The sequence below is a fragment of the Babylonia areolata genome, chromosome 1, assembly GCF_041734735.1.
Source record: "Babylonia areolata isolate BAREFJ2019XMU chromosome 1, ASM4173473v1, whole genome shotgun sequence".
Classification (NCBI taxonomy): Eukaryota; Metazoa; Mollusca; class Gastropoda; order Neogastropoda; family Buccinidae; genus Babylonia; species Babylonia areolata.
Window position 1 is genome coordinate 85,063,716 of NC_134876.1, and position 19,958 is coordinate 85,083,673.

The 19,958-nt window shown below is 42.3% G+C and overlaps 1 protein-coding gene across 1 annotated transcript in view; it reads right to left on the minus strand.

Annotated features, from left to right (window-relative positions):
* Positions 1-3,168: 3,168 nt before the first annotated feature.
* The window catches only part of LOC143293932 (zinc finger MIZ domain-containing protein 1-like), a 74,441-nt gene continuing 57,651 nt past the window's right edge, over positions 3,169-19,958 (minus strand). The window contains exons 4-16 of the mRNA XM_076605323.1: positions 18,767-18,959; positions 14,695-14,928; positions 14,071-14,313; positions 12,189-12,282; positions 11,363-11,498; positions 10,501-10,711; positions 9,534-9,639; positions 8,958-9,109; positions 7,639-7,706; positions 6,784-6,935; positions 5,829-5,975; positions 4,990-5,381; positions 3,169-4,292 (exon numbers count right to left, since the gene is read on the minus strand). Of these exons, the coding sequence (XP_076461438.1) occupies positions 4,173-4,292; positions 4,990-5,381; positions 5,829-5,975; positions 6,784-6,935; positions 7,639-7,706; positions 8,958-9,109; positions 9,534-9,639; positions 10,501-10,711; positions 11,363-11,498; positions 12,189-12,282; positions 14,071-14,313; positions 14,695-14,928; positions 18,767-18,959 (2,248 nt within the window). The 3' untranslated portion in view covers positions 3,169-4,172. The remainder of the gene's footprint in view (positions 4,293-4,989; positions 5,382-5,828; positions 5,976-6,783; positions 6,936-7,638; positions 7,707-8,957; positions 9,110-9,533; positions 9,640-10,500; positions 10,712-11,362; positions 11,499-12,188; positions 12,283-14,070; positions 14,314-14,694; positions 14,929-18,766; positions 18,960-19,958) is intronic.

Here is a 19,958-nt window from a genome sequence, read left to right on the forward strand (position 1 = left end):
CATTACTGGTTTCAAACGATAGTTAATTGGCCAATATTTCAACGCAAGCAGTCAGCCAAGCTCTAGCTTCATGGGTTGGTGTGATCCTTTCACAATTGAAAAAAAAAAAAAAAAAAAAAAAAAAAAAAATATATATTGGCCTTGTGTAAATGTAGAGAGGGGTGGAGGATGGGGCGGGCGGGTTGAGGATGAGAGAAATTTGCCAGCAAACATCTGCATCATGTCTTAATTTATCCAATCTATGAATGTCATGGGTGGGGGGGGGGGGGGGGTGCCAGGAGCATCAAACATGCGCACGTAATTCATTTTCCAGGTATCCAAAACTAATAGTGCCAAGGAAAATCAAATAGAAGAAAAAAAAAAAAAAAGGTGCTGTTCTGTAATAATCTTCCAGACTGTGAAACTCTCCTAAATGTGACACCCCATTCTAACTCCTTCAAAACTTGCAAGGAAGATGCTTGGAAAAAAAAAAAAAAAAATCAAAGAAAATACAAACTCTTGATATGATAAAGTATCATGATTTAAACTATTTTTCCTGTTCCCCGTATTAAATGTCTGAAGTTAGCTGTTCTCTTCTACTCCCTCTGTCAAAATCATATTCATTGGTCAATGAAGGAATCTTTTTTCCTTTTCTTTAATGATTACCTCAAATTCTGTGGACACCGAAATAACCCTTTTTCGTAAATAAAGATCAACAATTATCTATGTATGACAAGACAGTAGCGAGATTATTGGGAGAACCAACCTCAGTTTGTCTTTAAAGTCATCATTTTTTTTTTTTAATGTTCTAAATAAAATAATCACTTTCTTGCCTGAAATATTTTCCAAATAATTTTAACAGACAAGTTTTGTCTTGTCAGTTTTCAATACTAGTTTACTAATCAATTGCTTGTTGGATAGGAAATTTTCTATCTAAAATTACATTTAAATAGCATACTTACCGTGACCCACTAGTGCAGACTCTGGCAGGGGTCTGACATTCCTGTCCTGTGCAAACTACTATCCGCCTATGCGGAGAAAACGAAAATAGCTACGGCCAATAACCTCCCAGAAGTAGGTAACCTCCCCTTTGCCCCCCTGACTAGCGCCCTCTTTTAGTATGTTACTAAAACGTAATTTTAGATAGAAAATTTCCTTTTAATTACACATACTTAACCATGACCCACTAGTGCAGACTCCGGCAGGGGTCTGACATTCCTGTCCTGTGCAAACTACTATCCGCCTATGCGGAGAAAATGAAAGTAGCTACGGCCGATAACCTCCCGGAAGTAGGATAAAAAATTTGAACTTTAGCAGATACTCCCCTTGTTACTTCGGGCCTCCTTCATAACTGTAAATAAAGATGATCTCATTAAAAAAATCAAGTCGACTGGTAATAAACGCGTTGCAAGGAACAAGTAAAGAAGAATCATCATCACCTTTTGATGAAAACGCTCCCTGATTACCTTAACCGCAGTATAATATTTAAACAAACCACTCCCTCTGTTGTCTTATGGACTTCCACTTTTTTGTTTAAAGCACGTATTGGTTGGGGTTTTTTTTTTCTTCATAAATAAACCACATTTAGGAACCTCCTTGTTAGAAAAAGAAAATGTACATCCTGTTCTGCAGAGCTTGGGAGAGACAGAGGAGACTTGATGAAACACACACACACACATAAATGACACATACATACACACATACACGGTACACTATGGCGCCCTGATACTGTGATAGTCACAAGAAACTGACATTCTGCTGCATAATTAAAGAATTGCAATAGATGATTAAGTCTCATCTTTTTTTTTTTTTCTTTCTTTTCTTGAAAACAGGTCCAGATCACAATGGTGTGAATACACAAGTCTCTGTACAGTAAGCATGTAGTACAGGCTCCTGTTCACTTTTCATTTCACACCTTGTACACACACCTCACCTCACGCATGCATCATACCAGAGTACCCTTTTCTGGGGGGTGGGGGGGAGGGGTAGTGGGGGTAAGGGGAAAGGGAGACGAGAGAGAGAGAGAAAGTATGCATCAGATCAGGGACACGTACACACACACACAAAAATATTATACACAATCCTGAAAAAGACGATTACAAGTTTATAGCAACAACACACTCCCTGATCCCATGCAATAATAGTGCTGTTCTGCAAAAGACTGCATAAACATGTTGGACCATATTGCCAGAAGTAGTCATGACCATGACAACGGCGATGACAACCACCACCACCGTTGCTGGGGGGGGGGGGTGATGACGCGATGGATGCAACTTGGAAGTGACGGTACAGGTACTGTGGGCGACTTATAATCCGCTGAAGAAGACGAGCAGCGAGGTGTCAAACCAGGTCAGTCAGTATGGTCCACATAGCATCATCATCGTCCCAATTTCTCCTACACCGTCAACTCGCCCAGTTATGGAGAAAAGAAAAAAGAAGAAGAAAAAAAAAAAAGGCCTCCCTATCCTGACCTCATGTTTAGTTGTTTTTTTGGGGGGTGGGGGGGGAGGAGTGCGGGAGTTAGCGATGACCCCTTCTCCTCTGTGTAGTGGACAAAATGGGAGAGAAATGACCTGAGACGTTGGGCAGCTCAGGCAGAATTCAGTCAACAAAAAAGCAGCGCCAATCCAGAAGAGAGCTGTGGCTCGTACAGTCCATGCTTCTTGGTATAATTCTTCCATTGAAACAGCTCAACAAACAATTAAAAAAAAAAAACCCAAAAAAAACAGCCTATGGTAAACAAAAGCACAATGTAGGTAGCAAGTTGGTGATTTCCACTCACTTTGAACGCCTTCTCGGAGGGTAAGGGGAGGTGAAGAATGGCCCACCTCCGCTAAACAGCAGTCAGTTTGCACAAAACAAATATAATGATTTAAAATCGACAGTAAGTAAAAAATATCAGGTAAACTTGTCAGCAGCCCCTTTTTTTGTTTTTGTGTCACATGCACTGTATGTAGCAGACGACGTGCTAACAAGAAGTGTCTCTCTTCGGCAACAATCCCCCCTTGGTCAGATGGAGGGGGGTTTGGGGTGGGAGTTGGGGGGGGGAGAGTGCACCACTAAACACACATGGGTGTTTAATGCACCAGTGCTCACATCCACGCACACACACAAGACATTAAAAAGACAGAAGACATAAGGGTTTTCCTCATGCACCTCCATTTAAAAAAAAAAAAAAAAAAAAAAAAATCTCCCAACAGGTTTTCTTTCCTGTCTGTGCTTCATCAAGTCTGTTTTGCTGCCTCTAGAAAACTTCTGACGTCTGAGAAGACGTACATACACAACATATTGATATGATCATAAAATGACTAAAAAAAACAAAACAAAAAAAACCACACAAAAAAACAAAAAAAACACACACAGGAGTGTGTTGGCTACTCTTTCATTTGTACACACGCACAGAGGATGACGATGGAGTGCAGAAGGTCTGTCCGAATTTACTCTCCCCCCTCCTGTACAGCCATGAAGGGTGGAGAGGACCACCACACCAGGAGGAGTTTGTCTGTACGACAAAGCACAAAAGCACTATCTACACTTTCCCCCATCTGTACACACACAGAGAGACAAAAATGACACTTGAAAAGCACTGGCTGCAGTCTAGTCTGTATACTGTTGAGGGGGGGTGGGGAGTGGTGGGTAGGGAGTGTGCACGTCAGGAACTTGCATACACAGACACGCGCACACAAAACACATACACAACGTGCGTACGCACACAGAGAACACCTCTTCCAACAAGTGCAGAGCTGTGGGATTCCCTGCCAACAACAAGTGATGTCCAGAATGAAATGTGATGCCCCTTTACTGCCAGAGATGGTCGAAGCTCCATTCTGCTGCCCCTGCTGCCTCCCGTCTATCGTAAGTCTTTTATTTATTTGTCTCTCGATTTCAGTGTTTTCTTCATGGAAAAATACTCCGTGAAAATGCTGGGTTGTGTGGATTACACAATGTGTGGAAACATCTCCAACGACTTCCCGTTCACACAAGTTGTGGTCCTGTTCAGACTGAAGCGATGAACTGGCCACTTACGAATTGTTTCCAAAGCAGTTTAATGGTCATTGTCATCGTTATCACGTTTGATTTTTCTTGTGTTTTTTTTTCCTTTTCTTTTCATTTAGTTGCTAAACTGCTCCAGCAGCAAAGCCGTAGAGGAAAGTGAGAGACAGACCAAAAACATGGTGCGCTTTGCAGTCTCTTCATTCCGACGGGTCAAAGAGGCTGAGAAGGTCATCACCGGGAACACTGTTACTGCCAGGGGTCTCCTCTGATCCCAGATACATTGACAGCTCCTGGTCCGACAGGATGTCTGGGAGGAGCTGAAATCAGTATCATCATCATATGTTAAGGTGCTTGTCAAAAAAAAAAAAAAAAAAAAAGTTCAACTGCTCTCACACACACACAAATATAAGAACCGTACACTTTTACTCTTTATGAATCTGGTGCTTACATTTTCTTATTGGGCAATGTGCAAGTTTTGTTCATTCATGTGAGCTCACTGTTGTACATACATCTCTCTCTCACCGATTCATTTTCTTCTTTCTAACAATTTTTTAATTAGTAGCTTTTTTCTCAAATAATTCTCACCTGATCAAAAAACAACCAAAAAAATCCAATAACAAACAAATACTACCGTCATTGATTAAAACAAAGCCACCAACCCTAATTGAACAAATCTGATATTTTTTCTTTATCAATTAAAAAAAAAAAAGTGATTAACTTTACAAAGTCACCAAACAAACAAACAGAAACATGTGCATGTGCAGATGACTGGAGCCTGACTTGACACTGGAAATGAATGATCAGCGTCTAAAGGCAGCCGTCAGTTAACTCGTTCTTCACAGGTAAACATAGGCAGGCAGCCCATTGTGCAAATGACTCTGTGAAGCACTTACATTTTGGTCTCTGACCGAAGACAGGCACAATACCATTAAAATGATAACATGCACTGATCACAGTTTGAGATGGAGAGAAAAACAAAGCAAACGAAAAAAACAAAAAACCACCACCACTCACATCCAGACCAGGGGTGGAATCTCCATTCATGAGGCTGGAGTCGAAGGTCAGGTCGGGGAAACTGGTGCTGTCCGTCGTGGACGCCACAGAGGAGGCGGCGGCGGCTGTACTGCAGGGGGCAGAAGCAGTGGAGGAGGAGGAGGATGCTGAAGACGAGGAGACGGGTGCAGGGTGAGAGAGCGGGTGGCCGCCGTTTTGCTGCTGGGGGGTTGCAGGGCCTCCCTGCTGCTGCTGCTGCTGCTGCGGCTGCGGCTGTGGCTGCTGCGTAGTGGAGGGGGTCAGGCGGCCCGGCAAGCTGGGGGGTCTGCCGGCGCCGGCGCCCATGTTGTTGGCGTTGCCCTGCTGGTTCGGGTCCCCTGGGTTCTGCATGCCTGGCATCTGCTCGCCTGGTCCTGTCCCGCCCAATCATCCCAGGTAATTGTTGTTATTATCATTGCAAGTTAAGATACACACTATCATCATCGTTGTCGTAATCATCTCAAGAATTGATACCGTATACATATTATCATCCTCATCAAGCTAATCATTGTAACAAGTGTTATTGGTACTGCATGGCTTCCTATGTAACAAATCAAACCAACATTTTCCCATCACCTTCATACAATAAAAAAAATATTAACCCTGTGCCCAAGCAGGATAATCACCCCCCCCCACACACACACACACACCCCATCCAGTTCCCCCCTCCCATCCAGTTCCCCCCTCATGACACCCTCCTATTCTCAGCAAATCAATCCGTCCCACTACCCCCCACTTCCCAGTCACCCCCCTGTTCCTCAAGTATATACACAGACAAGTGCATCCTCACTTTTTAAACACACACACCTCTCCTTCCTTACCTGAGTGTGGCTGAGGAGGCATGGAGGGGAAGGGGGAGGGCAGGGCACCACCAGCCCCAGGTGGCCCTCCCCCCATGTTCCAGTTGTTGATGTTGGGCAGCTGGGTGCTTGAGGGGGAGGTCGGCTTGTTGTAATGAGAGCAGGAATCTGAAAGGGCAAGATACCCGTTCCATTTTCTTGCTGAAGGAACATAAATGAATCACAAGATGACTGGAGTTGTACAAGGGTACTCACACTCACAGCAAGCATAAATATTACAAAGTAAATGTCAAGGCATACACAGCTTTGTTCGTTTCCTTTCCCTCTTTTTTTTTTTTTTTTTTTTTTTAAATTTATTCTGGTACAGCGCAGTCATCAGCCTCCCTGCTCCTTTCCAGTTGTCACCGAACAAACACATCTATGTACGTCCACAAAGTACAAAATGCACCCCTCATGCACATATGTGCACACACGCGTGTACATACACACACACACATACTGTATAAACAATACACACTCTACACACACACATGCACACACAAACATACACCAACCTCTTTTCCCCTCACCACGGTCCCTACCTTCCTCCATTCCATGCACACATAGACAAGTAGATTCTCTTCCACACGCCCACACATACACACACTCAGACAAGTACATCCTCTCTCTTCAACACACACACACACAAACACAAGTAGGTATCTCTTTTCCACACACATGTAGACAAAAGCCTTCTCTCTTCCACACACATAAACAAGTGCTTCTCACCAGTCAAAACTCACACACACACACACACGCACACAATGTGCCTTCTCACTCTTCCACACACAGATGAGAACATTCTCACTCCTCATACACACACATACAGACAAGTGCCTTCTCACTCTTCACACACACACACACACACAGTTAAGTGTAATCTCCCTTCTCTCTCTCTGTGTCTGAGTGTCTCTCACACAGTCTCTCTTACCCTTACCACTGTCCTCCTCCTTGATGCTTTTGATGACAACGGGTTTCCAGTTGGCCGACTGGTCAATGGTCACCTCCTCGTACTCTGTGTTGGCCATGTGGCACAGGATGGCCCAGATGTATTGGTCAATCTCCAGGCCCTCCAGCAGTGCGGTTTTACTGCAACACGGAGCGCACATCATTACCATCATGCAGAACTCGTTTTTGCCTCAACTTGTGCAAAACGATGCGAGTCTATGTAATAACCCGGTGTTCGGTTGTCTGTGTGTGTGTGTGTGTGTGTTTCTGTGTTTCTCTGTGTGTGCGCGAGTTTATGTAATAACCCAGTGTTTGTGTTTGTATGTATGTCTGTGGTAAACTTTTAACACTGCCATTTTCTCTGGGTTTTTTTGTTTTTGTTTGTTTGTTTGTTTCTGCTTTCCCAGGCTGCAGCTCCCCAAATCTACGTTTATATGTACCCTCCTGCCATGTAGGCATCCATACTCTGTTGTTTGTCGCTGACTGTGTAATCGCAGATGCAAAAGCCATTAGAACAAAGTAAATGTAATTGAAAGATACAATTATCAAAGGTCATGGTGAAGTATTTGCAGTTAATCTTTTTTTTTTTCATGCTTTTCATCTTGCATAACAAAAACGAATAACGAAAACATAACATTTGTTGTACAAGTCTGGGTTCTTGTTCTTTTGGGTTGGTTGGTTTTTGTCCCCCCCCACCCCCCCAACCCTCCCAATTGCAAAAAAACAACAAAAAAACAAACAAACAAACAACTGTGCACATGCTGTTTAATTCTGCTAGATTAATTATTCACCGGTTAGAGATACACAGATAACACACAAATACAGAAGAAAAAAAAACACCTACTTGCACACTGGACAGCGCCATGTGCCCCGTTCGCAGTTCAGCTTCAGGTAAGAGTCGAGGTCAAAGCACTGCAATATGACATGCATAACAGTTGTAAGATTTCATTCTTCATTCCACAGGCAGCTTCAAAGAAATGGCTTTTCTCACCTCAGTGTATGTGGTAGCATTACTGAGACAAAAAGAAGAAGAAAAAAAAAGAAGAAGAAAAAAGCCCCACACTAACTGCCTTGAGAAACAGTTACAAATCTTCAGTGAACTGGTTTTATTTCTTCAGTGAACCTGTTACTTTTTTTTCTCTGTGAACCAGTTACATTTCCTCTGTGATAACATTTCTCTTGTACATTGATCACATTTCTTCTGTGAATTGTTACATTTATCCTGTGTATTGGTTACATTTCTTCAGTGAATTGTTCATTTTCTTCTGTTAATCAATTACAATTCTTTTGTCAATTAGATTTCTCCTGTGAATCAGTTACGTTCCATCTGTTTATCGGTTAAATGCCATCTGAGTCACACACACACACACACACTGATTCAAAGTACATTTTAACTTCCATCTGCACCTTTCAACACAACAAAAGTTTCAAGTTTCCTTTTTTTTTTGCTTGTTTGCAGAACAGATCAACTTACAAATTTAGCAATTCCCACAACTAATGCAAACACACGCTAAGACATATTTCGAGTCCATCAAACAAGTAAACATTCCTTCATATTCTCCCTCCCACGCCCCCACTTTTTTTGGGAGGGGTGAGGGGGTGGGGTGGAGGGTGGGGGTGGGAGAAGTGGGGATGTTCGTTTCTTTCTTTGGCTTACAACTTATAATTCAGCTGCGTTCAGACAGGAAAAACAACAACAAAAAAAACACAAAAAAGGTTAGAATGAAGACTGACATCCTAACCTGCAAACTCAGTGAGATGACAGCCATTTGCTGATGAGAACAATTGCCAGCAGCAGGCAAGGGTGTTAAAAAAACAACAACAACAAAAAAAAAACTGTCCTGACATTAAACAGTTGTTAATATTGTGCAAGTAAAAGAAAACCATAACAACAAGAGAGTTGCCCCTTACAAAAAAAACAACAACAACCAAACACTAAATAAAAAGGTAGCCTAGCCCACCACAAAGGGGTGGGCCATATCGGGGCCCAAGTTCAGACAGGAGCTAAGATTCCAGACTTGTGGGAGTCAAAAACAAAAAAAAGCACCAAAACCAAGCCTAAAGTTCACTAATTTGCTATAAACAGTACGTACACTACAGCAAGGTTGTTGTTGGGGGGGGGGGGGGAAAGATGATGATGAGGATGACGACGGATGTACATACCTGTATGTGTTTACAGTCATGACCTCGGGCAGGTAAGGTGATCCTGCTGCAAGTGATGGGGCACTTCAGGGGCACCTTGATGGCCGTCTGCTCCACCCCGTCCTCCCCGTTCAGCGTGGAACTACTCGTCACATTGGAGAAGTTCCTCTTGACTGTAGAGCGCGCCACACACACACACACAAGCAAGATCCAAGGGTTATTTCATTCACCCACCACCACTGTTACCGCCAAACAAATAACTGGCAAACTGTCAACAAGCAAGCAAGGACGCTTGCTGCTTTTTTACCAAGAGAAACGACCTCTCGAGCTGATGTAAATAGTTTAGGTATTCACATACCTTTTTTACCCACCACAGTAACAGCCAAACAAAATAACTGGCCAACTTGTTACCAAGGACGTTTGCTGCTTTTACAAACAGAACTGACCTCTCCGGCTAATGCAAATAGTTCAGGTATTCACACACACGCACACACAAAATAAAGGCATATGCACACACACCTAAATATAGGGCACACACACGCGCACACACACATAAAAAAACAACAACAAAGGAGACGTAGAAATCATTGTGCTTACTTTTGGTGACACAGTGCTCCGCAGGAAGCAATCGTTTGCGCAGCAAACCTTGCAGCACAGATCGGATGCTCGGTCGGTGTACCAGTTGCAGGACAAACAGGTGAGACTGCAAAATCAAATGTCAAAACAGTTGCAAACAATTTGTCACTGACAAAAGGGGGTGGGGTGTAATTTTTTTTTCTCACACATTTACATGTTGCCACCAAGTGCCACAACAACAAACTGAGTGGCATGGGAGTAACGCCACTGAAAAACGGTGACCACAAAAAAAAAAGAAAAAAAAAAAAGGTACCATAATGACTTTGATCCATGTGTAAAAATTCTTACAATTACAATGTCATTGATCCATGTGTAAAAATTCTTACAATTACAATGGTGATGTCTGATTAGAAAAGAAAAAGCTTTTACAGGTTTCTTCTTCTTCTGCTTTCGTGGGCTGCAGCTCCCAAGTTCACTCGTATGTACACGAGTGGGCTTTTACGTGTATGACCGTTTTTACCCCGCCATGTAGGCAGCCATACTCCGTTTTCGGGGGTTTACAGATTTCAATTGGTTTATTCAATGACGTAATACGATGACTCTGCTTTTAAAGTTAATGCAATCATCAGTCCATTTTTAGTTTACAACTTCTCATTTTTACAAGAAAGAGTAGTTTCCCTTGCACCATGAGAATGCTGAATGTTCTCTTGCCAAACACTGATGTTTTTTCCAAACCGTTAGGAATTTGATGGAGTTCATTTTCCTGATGATTACACACACACAGTTACCAACATAACCAGTAAAACACCGTGAAAAAAGGGACCTAAAAAAACAACACAAAAAAAACACCTGCCGCTCATGAACTGTGAAGAAAAAAAATGAAATTCAAAAACCAGTGGACACAATACTTGGGATCACCACTGTCCTTTCAAAATCCACTTACACACTGGCAAGCGACGAGGGGCAGCCGTTGCATAATTCTACTTACGCAACAGCATGCTGTTACGGTGATCTGGATGGTGTTGCGGCCCCCCACGCACACATCCTTCAGATACAGGGGCTTGTGGGACGACTTGTTCTCGCCCCGCTCGATGTCCAGGGGCCTGGCGTTGACGCTGACCGTGACCGAGGCGGGCCAGTTGGTGTTCATCTGCCGGTCCTCATGGTGGAAGCACTTCAACTGAAGCTCCAAATCGGACCTGAAAAAAACGGAATACATACCACATTTACCCAATGTTCGGAATGCATACCTGATTTACCCAATGTTCGGAATGCATACCTGATTTACCCAATGTTCAGAATGTATACCAGATTTACCCAATGTTTAATGATCTTGTTTGTCATTCTTTTTATATTTCAGAATATCAGGTTTACCCAATGTTTCAAAGACCTTACTTTTGATGTTTTTGTTTTTTTTCATAAAGTGATAGCGCTCATGATTGTAAAATAATTAATTACAACCCATCAGCCTGGTTAGACTAATAAAAAAAAAAAAATCTCAGTGTGTAACTGTAAACATTAAAAAAAAAAAGAAAAAAAAAAAAGAAAAAAAAAAGAAACAACCTTTCACATATAGATAAAAACAAAAAAAAGCAAAGAAATAAAATCACTAAGACCTAAAACATTTTAAGACCATCACAACATCAAGATCAACAGGTTGGTATACACACAGACACAAATAAACAGCTGTCACAAGATGATTTAAAAAAAAAAAAAAAAAAAAATCTACCACAGTTGCCAAACTGAACCACATAAGAGAAAAATAATGGAGAACAAGTGAGAGATTCAATGCGAATGAAAAAAAACACTGAAACAGGCATGAAGGTTGAAGAGCGAGGCGCTTCACTGACCTCCACATCAGAGTCTGGTAAACGCTGTCTCTCAGGTGGAACTCGTGGTTGCTCACTGCCAGGTTGTGTTCCAGGCGGAAAGGCGGCAACACGACACCATCGCGCACTGGGAACGTTAACCTCAGCTCCCCATCGTCTGGAGGAAGGTAAAAACTTTCACATAAAAAGGAAACTTCCTTAATAAAATTACGTTTATCTCACATACTCACCGCAACCCTTCAGGTGTCTTAATTCCTGTCGTGTGCAAACAACTACCCGCCTATGCGGAGAAAATGAAAGCAGCTAGTTAAAGAACAGTTTGTAAGGTGGTAACCTTATGTCGTCATACAGGATGCGTTTCCATTGCTTTGGAATTTGTTCTACGTTTGCTGGAATTTTCCACAATTTAACCATCACCACCCTTTTGAAGACTAAACTGAACACAAGCATGAAAAAAGTAGCAATGTTTCAGAAAATCTACTGACAAAACCTGAACACCAGGAGTATTTCTCAAAGTTTGTGATGTGGATGACCATCACCATTCAGAACCATATCTTGCCCTTGCCATTCAACTGAAAGGAAAAAGTCCCAACGAGACAACATCACAACTAAGTAAACTAAATGTACACTGAAAAAACAAACCAGACTGAGCCAGTAACTGCAGAAATATCCTCTTTTTTGGAGGCGGGGGGAAGCTCTGTATTTTATCTTTTAACACTCTTTAGTGGACTATAGAAATTTCCACCCCCCTTTTTTTTTCCCCACTGAAATACATCATAAACAGAAATTAGTTCCAAATCTTTAAGTCACCTAGCATACTGAAACATACAGCTTTCTCTGTGCTTACCTTGCTTCATAATGCGTGGTTTGATGTCAGGGTAACCCTGTGGAGTCATTGGTGGCGTCGGGTTCCCATGCAGGGGACTGTGCTGGAAGTTATTCTGTCCAACATAACAATGTCAACAGTGTGAGAGGACAGGAGGACACTGTCTTGGGGCAGGAGGGGTACTACCGAGAGATTCTATGATGTTTTAAGTGATGTTCGCTTTTTTTTAACTGGACCGTGCGAGGCATTTTGAGCAGCAAATGTGCTGAAAATTAGTCTCATAGAGAATTTATTATTTCTATCATCATTACCAACTAATTTTTTTATATTTTTTTTTTATATAATCTGGATAGGAAGTTTGGACAAAAGTTTGTTTTTGAGAGGCAGCAATAAACTCTGACAGAATGTTGGATCTCAAGGGCTGGGAACACCAACTTATTCTTCTCTCTTTTTTTTTCTTTTTTTTCTTTTAATTAAAGAGAGGGCACCAACAGAATCTGGCCCTCGCTCTCCTGAAAAGCCATTACATTATGTAAAACAGTTCTACGTCTAACAAGTAAATAAATTGCATGGATTTCCTGAAATGAATTTCTGAGTAATTCCCTAATTCATCCTCCACACCAAACCCCACCCACCCATTTCAATACAGAAAACATGATCTGTGAAAACATGAAAGTTCCCGAGTTCCCACAGATGTGACCATATCAAAGTCTGTACTTCTTTCAGACCCCTTCCACGCTAGACTGAAAATTATTATTCCAAACTAAACACACCAGACTAAAAATTATTCCAGACTAAAAATCCAAACTGAATACAACCCCCCCACCTCCCAAGCACATGGAAATTAAGTTGTGCAATCACAGGCTCATTGTAAACACTGGCATAAAATCATGCGCAGCATAAGAAGAGATTAAAACTAGTCAAATAAGAATTCCCAATAGCTGACGATATACTAACCCCCCCCCCCACACACACACACATACTCATGTTAAGACAATAGGGTATTGCACAACAATATTAACAAATGAAAACATCCAACAAAAAAGGGTATAGATTACTAAAAATGACATGCGCGCACGCACGCACACACACACACATGCGCACACACACACACACGTTAAGACCATAAGGTATTGTACAACAATACATAAATAAAAACATCAAGGGAATAAATCGTATATATACAAGTAAAATGCACACACACACACACACACACACACATACTTGCTCTGATCCACTAGTGCAGACTCAGCATGGGTCTGGGTTCCTGTCCTATTCAAACTACAATTTGCCCATGCGGAGAAATCAAAAGTAGCTGCAGTAAATAGCATTCCTTGGTAAGTTACCTCCCTTATCTTTTTTGGTGCCTGCAACACCAGTGATGAAAGGGACTGGTGAATATCCCAGAGTCAATGTTCAGTTATCTTCACTGTTTGGTTTTGTATAGGAAACTTTTTTTTTTTTTTTTTTTTTTAAATGCATAAAGCTTTCTCTGTGGAATGTTATCAGACAAAAGGGTTTTATTAATATTCAAAGACTTTTCCAGACCATGAGGAGCAAAATCTTTTTTCCTGACACTTTTTTTTCCAGCCCTGGAAAAATGGTTCCCCCGTTTTTACAGAGACTTTTTTTCCACACTTCCATGACTCTATGTGAACGCTGAAGTTCATCATACAAACCAGCACATAAAAACGTCTGTGTGTTCCTACTTTTTCAAACCACACCCCTCTGTCCATCTCCCCAGTGTTTCGTTGGATCATGTAAGCATGGTCAGCCTTTGTGTTGTTCTTCTGCGGAGGTAATGCATATGCTTTTTCTTTAACATGTCGCCTTCCTGTTCTTTAACGGGTCAACAATTTCCGTTCTGGAGATAACAATGCATTCTTCTCGCATCTTGTCTCACCTGGGCTGGGTACTGGCCAAAGGCAGGCTGGCTGGCAGGGCGGGTGGGAGGATACTGGTTGGGCATCATGTAGGGCTGCCCGTTGGGGTACGGGCCAGGGCCCGGCCCCATCTGCCGCATCCCCTGCGGAGTCATGTAGCCCGTGGGGGACGGGAGCGGCTGCTGCGTAGGGGGGAAGGGGCTCTTGACCCCGTACTGGTGGTTCGGGTACCCGCTCATCTGCCCGTGAGGGCCGGGAACAAACTGCATGTGGAAAGAAACATGTTCAGCCATTTATGTGAAGGCATTTTCATCACAATGACATTCCCATTCACAATGCCCCAACTTCTCTTTCCCAGGTCTTGCCAGCTGTCACAGTGCTTACGATACAGTTTATAGTTTATAAAAAATTATAAGCATACTTTACAAAGAATAATCAGTCAAGAACACAGAGATACATTCATTTTAAGCACTTTTTTCTGTATGTGTATGAAATTAAATACTGCTTTAAGAATTTCTATGTGTAGGTTGCTCCCCAAAAATTGATTTGAAAATAAAGTTTAATGACTTAAACATGCTGGCAGTCAAAATTTTAACAAACTTACACTGATCAAGAAGAGCAAAAAAAAAAAACTTCCTACTCACATCCATCTGTGCCCCATTGGGCGGGTACGACATCTGACGCTTGTGTGGCATCATGTGTGGGGAAGGGTAGGGTGCATGTCGGCGTATCATCATGTGTCCGCCGGGCCCCATGGCGCCTTTCCCTGGCATTGGGCCCGGCATGGGCGTCGGGTGTCGGGGGCCTGGGCCCATCCCTGGTGAATACTGGGGGGGTCCTCCGTACATGCCCTGCATGTTCTGGGCTGGGGGCAGTTGCTGCAACACAAAAAGACTTGTTCGTTCAAGGGCAAGGGGTGTCGTTTACTGGGTGGGTGTGGCTGACTGTTTGGGAGACTTTCGGGATGTGCGGCTGAAGGAGAAAAGCAGGCATGCCTACCCCCAAATTTGCTGTTCAGAGACAACACACATTAGAATCAGGGACAGGGTATTATTTTCAGGAACATCTCGGCGAACATAGTCAGTCAGTGCTTACCTGCATGCGCATTGGTCTTGCCGAACTTACATCGCCAGTGACGGAAATCGAGTGGACTTTCACAAAATGGCTTCGGTACTGTTCGGACAGTTTCCGGCTTTTCACGAAGTGGCTTCGGTAATATTCAGCAGCATTTCTGTAAGTCTTAACTCTCTCCATACGAACGGCGAAAGAGACGGCGTTAAAAGCGTTGCACCCCAGTTACCATCATCAAAATATTGCAAGCGGAAGGCTCTTATACTGAAGAGGTGAATGTTGACAAAGAATACCACAATTCTGAAGATGGAAGCTAAAAGGTTGGGTCATTCAGACACCCACTGGACATCTGAGGGGTCTGTGTAGAGGAGAAGAGAGGACTGGCCGTACTGAGTGAGTTAATGAAGTGTCTTCAGCAATGGTTAGAAAGCCATCTAACTTGTACCCCACTAGATACTTCGGGGAAAAAATGTTTTTTTAAAATTTTCCGGGCCATGCAGCAAATATCCGTAGTTCCAGGACACCCTGTCTATTTAATCAATTTTCTGGGACAAATACAGGCCCTCAGTAACGGTAGGCATGCCTGGTAAAGCCACTGCAATGGATCATAAGACAGCAAAAAAAATTTTTTTCCAACTAAATTTTTTTTTTTAAAGGTGCAATATGTATCTACCAACAATAAATACTGCATCCATACATTTGCCAGATAGCATGCTCCGCCCACGCAGGAAGTGAGTAAGGAAAGCCGCACTCTGGACGTTGCTGCCTTCGTCTTTGACCCGACCTTTACGGTATGTGCCTATAGATTATGTAGGAACGCGATGATACTAACAGTGGATGCAAACGACGATGTTATGTAACATTTGCTGAAAAAGGAAAAAGCAAAGGAAGAAATGGTGATGCTGGATGATCTAGCCATGCCTCAATCAACATCTGCTCTCTGGAGCAGAGGTGTGGGGAACCACTGTCACCACCGTGAAAAGAATCCAAACTTTCATCAACACCTGCCTCAGAATGATAAATTCCGATTCCCTGGCCAGCAGGGGGAAAAAAAAACACAAAAAAAACAACAAAAAAACAAAAACGGAGCGAAGAAGACAGCAGCCTGCAGAAGAAGTGATTCTCCGAGGACGTTAAAGAGATGGATCGGCCACACGCTCCAGAAGCCTGCATCCAACACAAGGCATGACACTTCACCTGGACCCAGCAAGGAAAAAGGAAATGAGGGAACCCAAGAAACATGTGGAGCTATGGCGCGGAGGCAGATATGAAGAGGACAGGCTGCACCAGGGGACAGCTGCAGTGCCTGGCAAAAGGACCGGGAGGACTGACTGGAGAGCGCTTGCTGGCAGCCTATGTCCCCAACAGGATAACAGGCATTGGTGAGGCAAGGCGAGAATCTTCTTCTTCTTCTTGGTTTGTGGGCTGCAACTCCCACGTTCACTCGTATGTTCACAGGTGGGCTTTTCCGTAGTAATGGTATATGACGGTTTTTACCCCGCCATGTAGGCAGCAATACTCCGTTTTCGGGGGTGGTGAGAATCACTGGTGTTCTGTCATGCTCTAATCACAATGTGTATTTTGGAGGCAACAAACGCCAAGTGCCGTCAATTTTATTCTTGAAATGACACAGGTTTAAAAAAACAAAAACAAAAAAAAAAACCAAAAAAAAACCATGGGTCATGTTTGCCAAGGGAAGCAACCACTAGAAAAACATAATTCTGACTGGGAAGCTGTATGATATTTCTAGGGGCATGTAACTGGAACAGAAATGGTTCCTATTTCAATACCAAGTCGGCGCAATCAATACTGAGGACACCTGAAGTTTACGACACACACACGCACACAGACAACCAGAAAAAGGTCATAACATAGACTCACTTTGTCTATAAATACATGTGAGCTGAAGCCAATGGGACAGCAAATAAATAAATGAATAAATATATATATAAAAGATTGACAAGAAAAAGTATCAATTAGTTTTTCAGAGCAACAGAGTCTACCATGGAGGCAATGTCCCTGTTTCCAGACATGGATGACAGGATCTTCGGTGTGTGCATCTTGCGTGCATGAGTAACCGTTTTTACCCTACCATGTAGGCAGCCATACTCAGTTATCTGAGCTGTGCATGCTGTATATGTTCTTGCTATTATAACCCACCCAACAAGAACATGCCTGATTACAATATCTTTAACATGCACATTTGATCTCCTGCGAGCATATACACACGAAGGGGATTCAGGCACTGACTGGTCTGCCATATCTGCTGACTTGGAAGATCAGAAAAATCTCCACCGTTAACCCATCAGGCACCGTAATTAGGATTCGAACCCAGGACCCTCAGACTGAAAACCCAACACTAACCCACACAGCTCTTGCAACCTTCATTTACATTTTATCAATGTGTCTTACTTAAACTTGAACTCACAGAGAAATCTGTTGTGATAAAAAGAAATACAAATACAAATATAAAAGAAAAATCTGTTATCCCGATCCGACTGAAACAAAAAAAACCCCAAAAAACAAAAAAAATGACCCCAAATCCTGTCAGACTTAGTTACAATGGAAAACGTATGAAAAAATCAGATCAACCCTGAAAACATTTATAAATCAAACACTGAGATCATGAATAGAATCTTTGATAAAGTGGCCATCATCAATGGATTGTGCGGCCCGAAAAATCTTCACACCATGGCACTATGGTGGCGCTTCCGGTGACCATAAAGGCCCCTTTTAGAGCGGTAAATCTTCGGGCAGTGCTGGCAAGCGAAGATATTCTCAAATGTTTTCTTTTCTTCTTCCCCTGGTGGCTGGACGGTGTTCTGCTTTCTCTTCTGGCTTCCTTCCACTGCAGGCTGGATACCCTTCTTTTCTGAATCAATTCCTTGAACCAGAGTTTGCAGTACCTGTGTGAAATGTAGAGCAGTATCCATCGTTAATCAGTGATCTATCAGAAGAATGTCTTAAAATTAAATTTTTTAATATTTTTTTTTTATTAGTACGCACAGTTTGATAAATACGGCTGACATAAACGTCTACTTGTTCCCCAAGACTTTTGCTTGCCCTCCCTAGGTAAATAGTTAATAAAACTAACTACTAATAGTGCAATGACAAGTCAGCAAACAAATATTCATTGTATAAGTAGTATGTATCACAGGAAACATGAATCACTGAACGTCACTTTCAAGGTTATGCGATGACAAAATCTGATCTGAAAGACGAACAACATGCACCAAATACTCACTGTTGATCAGTCTCAGCAGCATATTCCAAACACCACTGACAAGTTGTTTCTCACTCCATTGCAGAACTGTCATTCAGGGCTTTTCCTCCATGAGGAAGCAATTTATAAGTTAATGCTCCAGAGTGGGCCTGCGTGGTCAAATATTCAAAACTTCGATCTGCTGGGTTCCAAGCCGAAAAAAAAAACAACCCGGCGGAGTGGCGGTTGAAGTGAAAAAAGATTGAGTGAAGAGTGATCTGTCTGCACAGGAGCTGACTGCTTAGTCAACATTCCAGTGACAACAGTATAAAAAAAATTTTTTTAAATATAAAAAAAAAAGTTGAGAATTTCCACTTGTCCCCCCCAGCCCTGACTGTATCATGCATGAACACCACAAACTAACTTCTGAACATGGTACACACCTGCATCTGTGGGTTTGGTGGAAATTGCTGGTTCATATTCATCTGGTGGGCATCCAGTACTACGGCAGTGGCAGTGGCGGTGGCAGTGGCTGCTGCAATGGCCGCTGCGTACTTGGCTCCCGTTGGGGCAAACTCCCCCACGGTGGTGCAGGGTGGGTTGCTGCCTGGCGTGTTGGGGGTGGGTGGGTAACCACTGTCACAACAGAGGCACAAGTCAAATCAATACGTTTGTGACATGCAAGATACATGTCAAATCTTCTGTAAAAACAAACAAACAAAAAAAACTAAAAAAAAAACCCCTATATGTGACAAACCAACCATAATTTCCAAGCCTGTCAAACACCATGCCTTTGATTATAAAGAGAATTTGAATGAAAATACTAAACGTTAAGGGAAGGATACCTGGCTGTCTGGATTATTAAATGCACTCAGTGACCCATTTGAGTGAGAACAAAAAAAAATCATCCACGCATAAAGGGCTTTGGGTTGTACTTAGCAGGGCTGCTCTGAATCCATATCAGAATACAGCACAGATTGTAATAACATCACCTCAAAACTGAAAAATAAAAAAATAAAAAAATAAAAATAGGCAATGCACACTCCCTGACACAGCGGCTGCAAAAACAGAACGTGTGCTAAAATACAATACTCAAAATCTAAAATATAGTCTGTTCTTGTATGGCTGCAGCAAGCACTTCATCATCAATTCTGAGCTTGGCTGGTTTTCTGGGTTTTATGGTTTTATTTTGTTTTTTTTATTTGTTTTTATCTTATTTTTTTGACAAGTGGGGAACAGTGATGCTCCATTTTTTCCCCCTTTTCCAGAACTGTTTTTTTCTTCTTCTTCTTCCCCAGGATGAAATAGTGAGAAGCTAGTCTTGTCAGGGTGGTTTTTTTCAGTGGGAAGAAATGGGTCCCTCTTTTAATTTTGCATCATATAAACAGTGTCTGAACTTTGGAAACATATCTGATATTGTGATATGGATCACTGGCACCATAAACAGAGTGTGACCCCGCGTGGTCTTTAGCTGGGGACCCGATGATTCCATCAATAAATGTAGACAAAATCAGAATAAAGCCCACCTTTCTGAGTGGTCAGTAATTTTGCATCATGCATAAGTAGTTCTGACTAAAAAGTACAAATGCACATGTTCAAATCAAATCAAATTATACTGCTCACACCCAAACCGAC